The 13158-nt window shown below is 40.1% G+C and overlaps 1 protein-coding gene across 1 annotated transcript in view; it reads right to left on the bottom strand.

Moving 5' to 3' along the window:
* Nucleotides 1–13158, bottom strand: part of LOC123862956 (RNA-binding motif, single-stranded-interacting protein 3) — a 1542535-nt gene that overhangs the window by 1100283 nt on the left and 429094 nt on the right. The window contains exon 12 of the mRNA XM_064588878.1: nt 4681–4749. Within this exon, the coding sequence (XP_064444948.1) occupies nt 4681–4749 (69 nt within the window). The remainder of the gene's footprint in view (nt 1–4680; nt 4750–13158) is intronic.

Raw genomic sequence — 13158 nt, 5'->3', positions numbered from 1 at the left:
AAATCTATATTTTCGGGGCACCTGGGTGGCTCAGTCGTTAAGCATCTGCCTTCGGCTCAGGTCGTGATCCCAGGGTCCTGGGATGGAGCCCCGCATCGGGCTCCCTGCTCAGCAGGAAGCCTGCTTCTCCCTCTCCCACTCCCCCTGCTTGTGTTCTCTCTCTCGCTGTGTCTCTCTCTGTCAAATAAATAAATAAATAAATAAATCTAAAAAAAAAGATCTATATTTTGAAAATTGTCTATTTGCAAATAGACTGATCTATACTTGAGTGGATATAAGCACTTGTTTCAACAAAGAAAGTTAACTGTGCAAAAATAATTTCAGAGTAGAAATAATACCTAAAGGCCAAAAAGTCGTGTTCTGGTCAGTGCAAAACTGAACTATTAGTGAAAATGATTTTCAGTGGCCCTAAATTAGTCTAAAAACTTCAGGGAAATAGTATTGTCCACTGATTAAATGACTAGGGTGCAGCCACTCTGGAGAACAGTCTGGAGGTTCCTCAAAAATTAAAAATAGAGCTAACCTGTGACCCAGCAACTGCACTACTAGGTATTTACCTAAAGGATACAAAAATACTAATTCAAAGGGATACATACACCCTAATGTTTATACAGCATTATTTACAAGAGCTAAATTATAGAAACAGCCCAAATGTCCATTGACTGAGGAATGGATAAAGAAGATGTGGTATATATAGACAATGGAATATTATTCAGCCATAAAAAAGAATATAATCTTGCCATTTGCAATGATGTGGATGGAGCTAGAGAGTATTATGCTAAGTGAAATAAGCCAGAGAAAGACAAATACCATATGATTTCACTCATATGTGGAATTTAAGAAACACAACAAACAAGCATAGGGAAAAAAAGAGAGAAAGGCAAACCAAGAAACAGACTCTCAACTATAGAAAACTGCTGGTTACCAGAGCGGAGGCCCCGTGGGAGGAATGGGTTAAATAGGCGACGGGGATTAAGGAATGCATTTGTTATGATGAGCACTGGATATTGTATGGAAGTGTTGAGTCACTAAATTGTACACCTAAAAGTAATATTACACTGTATGTTAACTAACTGGAATTTAAGTAAAAACTTAAAAAAATAAATCTAATTGAATGGACAGGAAAAAAAAAATACTACAGTGCCGTAACCTAACAGAACCAACCCTCTGTCACTGGACGAGTTAATTAAATGTTCAAGTTGTCAATTCCCTCACCTATAAAATATTGTCTCCTTATCATAGAGATATTGAGAGGATTAAATGAGATAATGCATGACAAGAAATTAGCGGACACCACAGAGTAAACATTCAGTACATGTTAGGTATGATGATGATAATGTTGAAGAAGGAATGGTGATGATATTAATTCTCAAACAAGCACGTATCTACCTGTACCAATTCACTCATTACTATATCTATATTTGTATCCGTCTGAGGTTTACAAATAGTGTTATGAAGACAAATAGAAAAAGGTCCACTTTTCCTAGTGAATATAAATCCATGACAGTTTCTTTTCTGAACTGTTCTGCTGATGCCAAAAATCAGAGGAAGACACAAAGCTAGGATCCAGGATAGAGTTACAGTCATCCTTTCAACCTCAGGCGGAGAATTTGTGTAGGTACTTTCAAAAACTGAAGGCAATAAGCCTATTATATTGCAAGCACAGAAGACAAAGGTTTTTGTAATAAACACAAATTTAGAAGGGAAGGATTAGCTCACGAGTGACAAAGAGGAATAATTATTCTGTGTGGGATAGGGGTATAAAAGGATTACCACCCACTAGGCCAGCTCAAGAGAATAAATCTCAGAGTTTTCAGCAGCTGCAAGTCTGGGGATCCTGTAAATATTCACATAATATTTATAAAGTTAAAGTTAAAACCCACTGTTATACAACCGAAGAATATAGTGCATCATGCCATGGTAGGTGTATCAATCAGAAAACAGTCAGAAAAATTGTTGGAAAAACAGAGCCCATACCAGGCAGTCAAAGAGAAGGAATTTAATATAGGGAACTAGTCATAAGGCTATTGGGAAAGCCAAAAAAACAGCCAGGGAAAAATGAGGGACGCTGTCACCTTCTTTGAAGCTGGGGGGACCACAGGGAGGTCCTCAGAGGCCAGCATCAAGGGCTGCCTCACACCAGCTAGACCCACACGGAGGCTCAGAACATGGAGATAACACTGCCCAAAGCAAAGGAGGGGGGAAATATATTTCTGTTTCTATCTCTTCCCAACCAGCCAATGGCGCCTCCAATTGGGAGAACCTATTTAGCAGTCAGTTAACAAGGGAGCCTGGGAACGTAGATGTCAAGAGATGGCATGGAGTAGATCTGAAAACAAACAAATGACCAGCACAACAGGTAAACGCCAAGGAAATCTACCAAATATAAAAAATGTGCCACTCCCTTCAGTTAGGGTTAAAGGGGATCCTCAGTACAAAAGAGATGTCACCGATACTAGTTTTAATCAGGCTACCATTTGGAAATGCCATCAAATTAAGCATCCCAATCCAAATGGCACTGCGAAGACTGAAAGTCTGCCTATATAACCACATTTCTTTCAGCATGTGAGAAGGCAAAAATGAAACTCCTTTTTGGTAGTTCTTCTGCTCCTGGATTTCATTTACAGGTAAGAATTTACAGAACACACTGGGAAATGTATACAGGATGGTTACCATTTAAAATTGGCTTGGATATCAAAAACTACACAAAAACCATCTAATCATTCCCAGATTTCACTTAAAAAGGTCACTGTAATATTGGAAAGCTAAAAGGATACATTCTAAGAATTAAGGACTGTCCCAAATACTACCCTGTCTTCACTTTTCTCATTTCATTGCAACATGTAAAAAGTTTGCAGGACCAGCGCAGAGTCATAGATTCACATTAGACTATTTCACTGGGAAGTTGTCAGAAGGATTGTATTGGCTTGTAAAACTGAGTAAGTTCTAGGGGGGAAAATCATGGAATTGTAGACCAACTGAAATCATGTAACCTTGGACAATATACTCTCTGCCTCACTTTCTTTAGACTGTGAAGATTAGATTAGAACATCTCTCCATCTTCAGGGTGAGTGCAGAAATGTGACCAGCGACTTGCTCAACCCAGTCTCTGCGAGGTGTGAGAACAGAAATCAAAAATACTGATTAAAACCCAGTGTGCATTTTCAGGAAATGCAGGAAGTAAAAGAAAACTGGATATTCAAAGCAATCTCCCTAGACTGGAGCCACTGTCCCTCTTTCTAGGTCGCCTTTTTCCTTAGCTCACACTCACAAAGCAATATATCCTTCCAAAATTAACAAAAACTACAGCATCCACACAAAGCTAATGCCAGTGGAAGCAGACCCATCACCTCAAGTTTTTTCCACCAACCAATCGATATAAAAAGAGTCACAGTGGGACGCCTGGGTGGTGCAGTCTGTTAAGCATCCGATTCTTGGTTTGGGCGTTGTGATCTCAGTGTCATGAGATCGAGCCCCACACTGGGCTCCACACTCAGCATGAAATCTTAAGTTTCTCTCTCCCTCTGCCTCTGCCCCTTCTCCCAACGTGCTCACTCACTCTGTCTCTCTCTCAAATAAATAAATAAATAAATAAATAAATAAATAAATAAATAAGAAAAAAGAGGCACTGTGAGAAAATGTTGCCTAATGGAAGAATGTATTTTTCTCTTATTAATTTCTTTAATATTTTTATTGATATCAATTTCTTGCGAAGAAATTATGAAGAAAAGATAAAAGGGAGAATACAAAGAGTGCTCACATTATGCTGATGCTGGAGTAAATTATCACCAAGACTAACCGTCTACAGAAAGTCAATAAAATGCGGGAGAAAACGGGAATATAAACCATTTATAATGTGCTTCTGCCTAACTGACCTGAAAAGCCTAAACGAGAATTCAGACCAATAAAGCAAAAGACAAAAGGGAGCTTATTTCTTGTTGGTCTCAAGGTAACTTGAATTCAAGTCCTACTCAGCTTTTAGAGTCTAAACTTAGTGTTCTCATCATGCGCTGCTTCCAAAAGAAGCCCGTGTAGTCACCTGTGTGAATGGCTTACCAACCTCAAAATCCTGTTTTGTTTACACTCAGAGACACAACAGTGCCGTGCTGGCTTAACTTCCCCTAAGAGGCGAAGTACTGTTCAGTGTTGTTTGACCAGAATGCAGACTTTAATCACCCTGAGTAACAAGGCGAAAAAGTGATTCTTCGTGGTATCAGTACATTTTCAGATGTACTGGTATATACACTCTTAGAGACCCTGTGTGCCATGCACACACACACATATATATCTGTGTGCACAAAAACGCACACATGGGAACATATGCACTTTCCTAGAATAGAAAGGACAGAGAGAGAATCTTAGGTTGAAGAAAAAGAGGCAAAATCTATTCTCAGTAATTGCCAGGTTGACTTCCTTAGCTATGCACTGAGGAGGGCTTTGAACGTCGAACTTGGACATTTCCCTCTCACTGTGACCCTCGTGTAGCCCTGACCGGAGACCCGGGGTGGAGAGAAGTAACCAATGAGGAACTCCACAGCCTTTTGCCAAGGGACCACCTTCAAGATGAGAACAGGCAAGAGCCTGATCCCCTCCATGTTTGCCCAATGACAAAATAACTGTACGTTTAAGCGCACTTCAGGGAAAACAAGCACAACGAGATTCTTAAAAAGAGCATGTTACCTGATGTGGCTGTGAACTGGACCATCTGCTATAGGAAGGAGCACCCGAAGACTTGCTGGCCGAGGGTCTCTGAAAAAGGGAAGGGGGGAAAAAAAAAGATTTCATGTTGTCACACAAACTGAATTCACTTTCTATTTCTCTAAATGAATTATTTATTCAGTGTCTACAGTTCCAAAAATTAACACAATCTTAGACTGTCTCAATTTACTCTCTGTTTCATTTCTTTTAAAACACATTCTCCTCACCAAGTATAATAATATAAACACTAGAGCCAAAACATCTGGATCCAACTCAGTTTGGACTCCTTATTTGACCTGGTGCAAGTCATCCAAATTCTCTCTGTCTCAACTTTCTCTTCAATGAGACTAGAATAATAATTTTTATGTCATGGGATTCTTGTGGGGATCAAATATGATAATAGGTGTGAAGCATTTTGTACAGTAAGGTGCTATACACATATAAGCCTTAATTCAACAAGCAGAAAATAAGGCACATTATTTTAAGTTTCCATGTGAAACCAAACTGGTATATGAATATCCACATTAATAAATGAGGTCATTTGAATCAGTTATTCTTATTATAAAGAGATTGTTCATCTTGGGAAAGACCTGACCATACCATTGCTACCAGTTCTCTGGGATTGTAAAAATGCCACAAATTCACTGTAGTATAGCTCATCCACAGCCATTCTTAACACCATTTTTCTTGTCTGCTTCTACCACAGAGGCTCAAAAAAAAACCCCAAAAAACCTACATATGCACTGTCTCGGCATTCCCTCCCTCTACTCCTGGCCAATGAGACATAATGTAATTTCGGAGGGCCAGGAGGTGAGAGAGTTCTGCGAAACCCTTTGCTTTTCTGATAAAAGGGAAAAGATAAGGCTTGGGCCTTCACCACTACCTCTTCTTTCTAAATAGAGATACGATACATGGAGCTAGAACAACCATTCTGTGAACATGAGGAAAAAAGGCCAAGAGAAGAGCAGAGAAACTAACCCTAATTGGTCTTCTTATGCAGTTTAACCACAGCTTCAGGCTGCTACTTTTGCCTAAACCCTCCTTGGTATATGACTATAATCCCATCTTCTATCCCTTGCAGAAACTTGTGGATACTTCATGGCAGAGGCATGAAGATGTGCAAGTGATTAGTATGTTTGGAGAATGATCAATAGACCGATCTAGTACTGCCAACTCCTATACTCCCCATCACTGCATTCCATCTGCCTTTCAGGACCCCTGTGTAATTCTGTGCTGGCCTTTGTTGTTCCTGACAGCTTTCCTGAATCTCTGCCACGGGGAGGTTGGCATGCTAGCTAAATGCTGTGTTCTGTCTGCTCAATTCAACTTCCCTCTTGCATTTGCCTGCCTGAGGAGGCAGGGTTGGGATCAGCTCTCCTGCCCCACTGAGGCTGATGGGATTGGACCCTATAGCACAGTGTGAGAAGCACTTCTGATTTCAACTTGGTTAAAGGGAGAACTACCAAGGAAGTAGCTAGAAATTAAGCTAAAAGCTTAATCATATTCCCTCAATGAGAAGCAGTAGCAATGAATTTCAAACGTATCAGACTTCACCAGCGCATGACCATGTACCTTCTCTAATGCCATTTTCCTAATTGTGAAATAAGGATAATTTAGATGGTCCCCATGCTCCCTCCTTATCCAGCCCCAAATCTATTCAATTAAATGATTCTATACTTTCAGAGTACATAAATTACTGATTATAGTGGCAACACTGAATTTCCATGGAAAGATTCGATTTCCATGGGAAGATTCGATTGCTTTCAATATTATGCATCTGAAATACCAAAAAAAAAAAAAAAAAAAAAAAAAAAAACCCACATCTGAAACCTCTGTTAACTAGAAAATGCTAGGAATCCAGAATAGTCCATCGCCTGAATTTTGTAGCAGATCCTGGCTTCCCTGCGTTTTCGGGAAGGGGCATCTGGCTACTTTTCTACCCCAATGATTTGGACTTCAGCAGAATCTCTTCAAGTCTCCTTAAGCCTTAAGCTTTTGGAATTCACTATCAGACTAATTTTTGAGACATCGTATGTGGAGAACGGAACTTATCATATTTTCAAGACACAATACAGGTTTCTAAAATTGTAGCCATAATTTTTATACTTATTATCAGGAAAATAAAGCTTTATGGTTTTTTTAATTGAGATATAACTGACTTATAACATGATATAAGTTTAAGGTATTAGACTTGATTTGATACATCTACCTATTGCAATACGGTTACCATCCTACTGTATATCATACATTTTATGTGAAATATGTATATTATATATAACATATATACTTCTTCTTTATCCACCCATCTGTTGACAGACCCTTAAGTTATTTCCATATCTTGGTTATTGTATATAAGCTGAAAGAAACATGAAGTGCAGATATCTCTTCGATATCCTGTTTTCCTTTTTTTTTTTTTGTGGATATATATCCAGAAGTGGAATTACTAGATCATACAGTAGTTCTATTTTTTCATTTTTTGAGGCACCTTCATACTGTTTTCCATAGTGGCTGCACCAGTCCCACCAACAGTGTGCACAAGGGTGCCTTTTCCTCCACATCCTCACCAACACTTGTTTTCTCTGCTTGAAAGCTTTGGTTTTTTTAATCAAAATAAAATTACGGTAATCAAATTCAAGACATGAGCACTAACATTCAAAAAACATTTTAAAGAAAAGTGAGATGTGTGACCTGCAGCATCTGAACTAAATTATTAAGGAATCTTGAATTGGGAAGGAGAGAAAAACGGGCATCTGTGGATTTGAATGCAATAAAAACCCAATGTGAAAGGCACAGCTCTTTCTTCTTGAAAAGTGTCACAATACTGCCATGCCCACACTTGACTTGCTCCTAAAGGTCATACTGCACTTCAGTATTGACACAAGTATAATTAACTGTATAATGGTAATTGCAGCCTATTGTGATTCACACACTTCATGTCCTTTCTAGTGCTGGGGATAAATGTAAAAGGCCAGAGAAACAACAAAATAACTGGTCAACATTAATTACAGATTTTAAAGACATGACCATGTCCCGAATTGTAGCATAGCTTCCAATGGATGAGATTACATTCAAAAATCAGTTTCATAACACAAAACACAAAATCTGGGTGGGTTTCCTTGGTATCTTTTTGAATAAACTAGCCATAATGCATGCTTTGGATTTCAGCCTGGATGAAAATAAACTCACCTGACAAACCAGATAAGTAATTGATCATATCCTCATTCTCCCCCTCCTAGTGCCCTTAGCAACCAGTGGTTAATCAAACGGCAGTATCCAGATCAGAATAATGAGGCATGCTGGTTTAAAATGCAAAGTCTTTGACTCCAGGAATTTACAAATCTCTAGAAGTGGTATCCAGCAATTTGCATTTTTAAGAGGCTCTTCAAGTGATTCATATTTAGTCTTGGAAGCAAGGAAACATCCCAGAATACTCCCAGCACACACTTGTACTGCTACATGCATCCACTGAAGAACAAGGATGATGATGAGTAGAGGTATGAAGACCCAAGGACATTATTGATAGCAGTTTTCTCTAAACAGATAAAATGAACTCTCAAACTCCAGAGAAATACTTCTGGAAATTGTGGGAAGACGCTTGAGGAAAAAGAATCTGATTTTTAATCTACTGATATAGATTGAACCTTGGACCACCACAGCCCAATTAAATGGCTGGGTAAGCGTTGCAGTTTAGATACCCAACTCCCACCCTTGGAAAACCTTCCCTGAATACCAAGAACAGGCTACTATCCTGGTATGTTTCCAGCCCATCTACACTTACCTCTTAGCAAAAACTTCTATTATACCCTCTTGTAATTGCCTTCTAAATGCAGTTTCCTCTTGCAGACTGTACATTCTACACGGTTATAGGGGAAGACGGGAGTGAGTTGGGGCTGGGTCTTATTTACTCATATAAATAGGCATGCTTGTTCTGGGGATATAGTAAGTGCTCAGTAAACATCAAACTAATTAATAGGTTCAGCAAACTTAATCCTATTCAAGTTTGGCAAGTACGAATAGGAGACTGTGACAATGAAACCAACATGCCTGAGGACAAATGCAGTAAAAACTGGTGGAATTCCAGAGCCCCAGTGGCTACTATAATGCCTTAGAAAGGGTAACACCATTGGCCCAGACTTCAGGATATTAGGGTAGGGAGTTCCCTAAGAAGGCTTCATAGAAAATACCAACTGTTAAAATCAGTAGGGCAAGGAATCAGGGAAATGGCAGACACTGCATGGAGGTTGAGAGCATTGGTGAATGGGTACACGTGATTCCACATGAAATGTCTCCAGAAGGCTGTGAGGTAACTGCCAAAGAACTAGATGATCTACAAAAGCAGAGAGAAGCTCGAATCCAAAGAAATATTGAGGCAAAAATACATACCCTACTTTTCATCTTCTCTCTCTCCCTCCCCCAGGCTGTAAGGCTTGTGCAGATCCAGGTTACTTACATCAGAGAAGGGAGCTCAGGAGGAGGAGGGTGTAAAACATTTTCGTGACAAAAGCATGCAGAGTGTGCTGTTAAACAAAGGGGGGAAAAGTGCTATGCAGAAACCTGGAAGACGGACCAAATTCAATGGCAGTTCATAAGTGAGGAAGGCTGCCACATGCTATAGCAAGCCTGCCAGCCAGCCAGCCGCTATACTTCGTCCACCACTGTCCTTTGCTTGGCCAGCTTCCTCCAAGTCTAATTGCTCATCAGCATAAGACAAGGAGCTTTGGGAACATGTACATTTTTCAGTAGCTGGAGTCTTTCCTGCATTAGGCCTTGAGCATATTTGAAGAACGAGAAATGAAGAACATAGCAATAAATAGTGTTAGGAAGTGCCAATTAGACATCTGCATTTAACATCGTAACACAAAACGTCATTGACAAATACGATCCAGAAACCAACACGGGTTATTCAGACAGACTGAACTCTGGATGACAGACATGACTTTTGGGATTTTAATTTCAGATGGAAAACCATGTTTCCAACCCCAGTGAGATGAATCATGCAAGAAACAAGACCAAACAGCAGAGGACCTAGACAGCAGTAACACTTTTAATAAGTAAGGTATGGAGAGCTGACTCAAAAACCTTCCCAAGGCAAGAAACTTTGTAAAGATTAAGTGGTAAAGACTTTACCCACACGTACCTTAAAAAGGAGCTACCAAAAAAAAAAAAAAAAAAAAAATTCACGAGTACACACACGAAGCAAGTTAAGAAAAGGAAGCTGATAAAGAATAAAGGGTATAGGGTGAAGTTCTGTAATCTCTTTAACAATTTTGCTATTGAAAGCATGATTTCAGGGGCGCCTGGGTGGCTCAGTCGATTAAGCATCTGCCTTCAGCTCAGGTCATGATCTCGGAGTCCTGGGATGGAGCCCCACATCTGGCTCCCTGCTCCGCGGGGACGCTGCTTATCCCTCTCCCTCTCCCCACCTCCCACAAATAAATAAATAAAATCTTTAAAAAAAAAAGAAAGAAAGCATGATTTCCTCTTTATTGTTACAATACCCTGGAACACATATTCCAGTGTGTGCTGATACATGGATTCAGCATTTACGGAGGGCTTTGCTTGTGAGTGTCCTTGAGCCTCTCCCCTCCCCGTTCTCTGTCAACACAATCACAGATTAATTACCCTCATTTTAATAAGAAATTATCGAGCTCAGTTAGGGAATCCCAGAACTCCGGACCAAACCATCATACGAAGAAGTCCTATCACGTTCCTAATGCTACAGAGAATCCTCACAGTTGGTAGCTAAAAGCCAACCTAAATCTTTCCAGTTTCAATAAAAGCCCAGATCATGAAGGTATATGACAAGCCGCTCACATAATCTCCATCTCCTTTTAAGGCTCAGCATCCTTTGTCATTCTCTTCCCAATTAAATTAACCAGTGCTGCTTAAACTTTCTCTGTGTGCCCTCGTTTCTAGCCCTTCTTCAGTCATTTCACTGCCCTTCTCTGGGCCACCTCCAAAATCTCCACGCTCCTCCTTCTGGAGTTGTGAAATCTGAAATTGGATGAGTTACTACTCATTGTGTCCTCATTCCATTACAAAAATGCAAAAGAAATCTAAGCTAGCCTCAAAGCAAAAAACAAAAGGAAGAAAATCCCAACACAATTCCAAGTACTAAAGATGGACTTAGTAACTATAGCCAATAGGCTTTGCCTCTCGATCTTATTTTCCAGTGAATGGAAGGAGAAATAAAGGAATCTTGTTTAAGGAGACCTAACCAAGTCTTTGTGTTGTGCTTACAAACAGCAGATGTAGAGTAATAGAGCCTCCATCTGTCTCTATGCGTTAAAATAGCATATATATTTACTGAAATCAAAATGGTGCACCCAGGGCTTTTCTTTGCTAATTCTCTGGCCCTCACTGCACTTGAACTTTGTAAGCATTTTGTTGCAAAGCACTCTGCCACCAACAGGGGTTGCAGAGATGGGTGAGATTCTCCTCAGAAGGGCTTTCTTCTCTCCTTGTCCTCCCACCCTGCCCCAAAGAACCACATGCAAGCCTGCCCCTGTCACTCCTTATTCTTTACCCTCTTGTAAATTCTTCACAGCTCCTATCACTATCTGAAATTCTTTTGTCCATGTACTTATTTTGTTGTACATTGTTCATGTTCCTCACTAGAATGTCAGTACCAGGAAAACCAGCTTTCTTTTTTTTTTTAACACTTTTCTTTTTTAACCACCACTGTACTATCATGCACATATAGTATATACCAGCTGAATGATTAAATGAAGGAAGGAAGGAGGAAACTCAGTTCTTACCCTCAAAGACTACAGTCCAGTGAGGGAGATTAACACATACACAACTCTATTGCAAGAAGTGCTGCTCCCTCCACCACATATGCGGGCTGGGCGGGCATGTACTACATGGGGCAACCATTCACAACACACACAAAAATCCCATGTTGGTATATTACAGCACTTTTCCAGCAGACACAGTAAAATGCCTTGCTGTAATAAAATTGGTACGTTAGGATCATTTCTCAAAAAGCAGAAGTAAACTATCTTATGGAACATACCTTATTCTCATTTATACAAAGCTGCTCTATAAGCTAACAATGGTCTTACATGGGTAGAGCTGATTTTAGGCCCAATTCCCTGGCCTTAGGCTTTGAGTATCCTGGACCAGGGGCAGGGAGTCAGGGCATAAGCGGTTCCTTCACCAACAGATGCTGTTTTAAAGAACCAGAATATGGTCTCCAGGCTCCAAGATGGCCTCCAAAGACCCTGCTTCCTGATATTCATTCCACTTTGTAGTCCCCTCCACAATGTACCAGGGGTGGTATGCTTGACCAATGGAATATAGTAGTAACAAGGATATGTCACTTTTTAGGTTAGCTTATAATCTTGGGAATGGTTTATCACTTTTGGATTCTGTAGGTCCAAGCCATGTCACTAGAGAAACCTGTCATGAGCCACCTTATGAAGAGTCCCAAATGGTGAGAAATTGAAAGCTCTTGCAAACAGCTACATGAGTGAACTTGAAAGTTGATCCTTCAGCCCCAGCCAAGTCTTCAGAGATTGCAACTCTGGCTAACAGCTTAAGTGCAACTTTAAGAGAGACCCTGACAGAGAACTGCCAGCCAACCTGTTCACTTACTCCCAACCCTCAGAAACTGTGCAAGATAATCAAGGTTTGCTGTTAAGCTGCTAAATTTGGGGGTAATTTGTTCTGCAGCCATGCATTAACTAATTCACATTATTAGCAGAAAAATTATTCAGCTCTTACCATGATACAAGTAAAAGTCTGTAGAAAGCATACAGTATTCTGTGAATCATACCTACCGGAGGGGAAGACATCATACTACTGAATTACAAAACAAAAAAGTTTCAGGATTTTTTCCTCCTTTAGGTCTTTAAAAAAGAAAAAGTCCCTGAATTTTCACATTGTTATTTAACATGTCTCGCAGTCACTTTCTTCAAGGAGACAGAGAACTGTAAGTCCCTGAAGACACAAGCACAAGGTAACCTCCAGCTCCCTTCCTGCATAGGACTAAAAACAGCGAACAGGATGTTCAGTAAATAAATGATAAGCTTCCTGTTATCATGCAGCTTTCTCTGTAACTCAACTTGATCTTGCTGTATCTTACAACAAAGAACTGATTCACTTTTGCTACTGGGCTCAATCTGCCACTCCACATCTCAGAGAAACAGAAATCCTCCTCTATAGCAGCTGCCTAACAGGGCAGGGGAGGGTATTCTGCTTTCAAGGTAGTAAGGGGAGGGGAGGGAGGCTCCCACAGACCACAAAGAAAGATTGAGTTGATTCAGTGTTCCTCCATCTGTGTTATATAGAAACTGGACCCATAGTTGGGGTCCAGAAACTGGTTCTCTGGTCAGTTTTGGGAAATGCTACATTTCCCAAATGATTCAACCCAGGGGTCAGCAAATTTTTCTGTAGTGGACCATAGAGTAAATATTTTGGGCTTTGTGGGCCATACTCTTTCACAACTACTCAATTCTG

The sequence above is a fragment of the Mirounga angustirostris genome, unplaced genomic scaffold, assembly GCF_029215605.1.
Source record: "Mirounga angustirostris isolate CCGP_5_RB_7025 unplaced genomic scaffold, mMirAng1.0.hap1 SCAF_1, whole genome shotgun sequence".
Taxonomy (NCBI): Eukaryota; Metazoa; Chordata; class Mammalia; order Carnivora; family Phocidae; genus Mirounga; species Mirounga angustirostris.
Note: the sequence above shows the minus strand (reverse complement) of the source record. Positions and strands in the feature narration are given on the sequence as shown.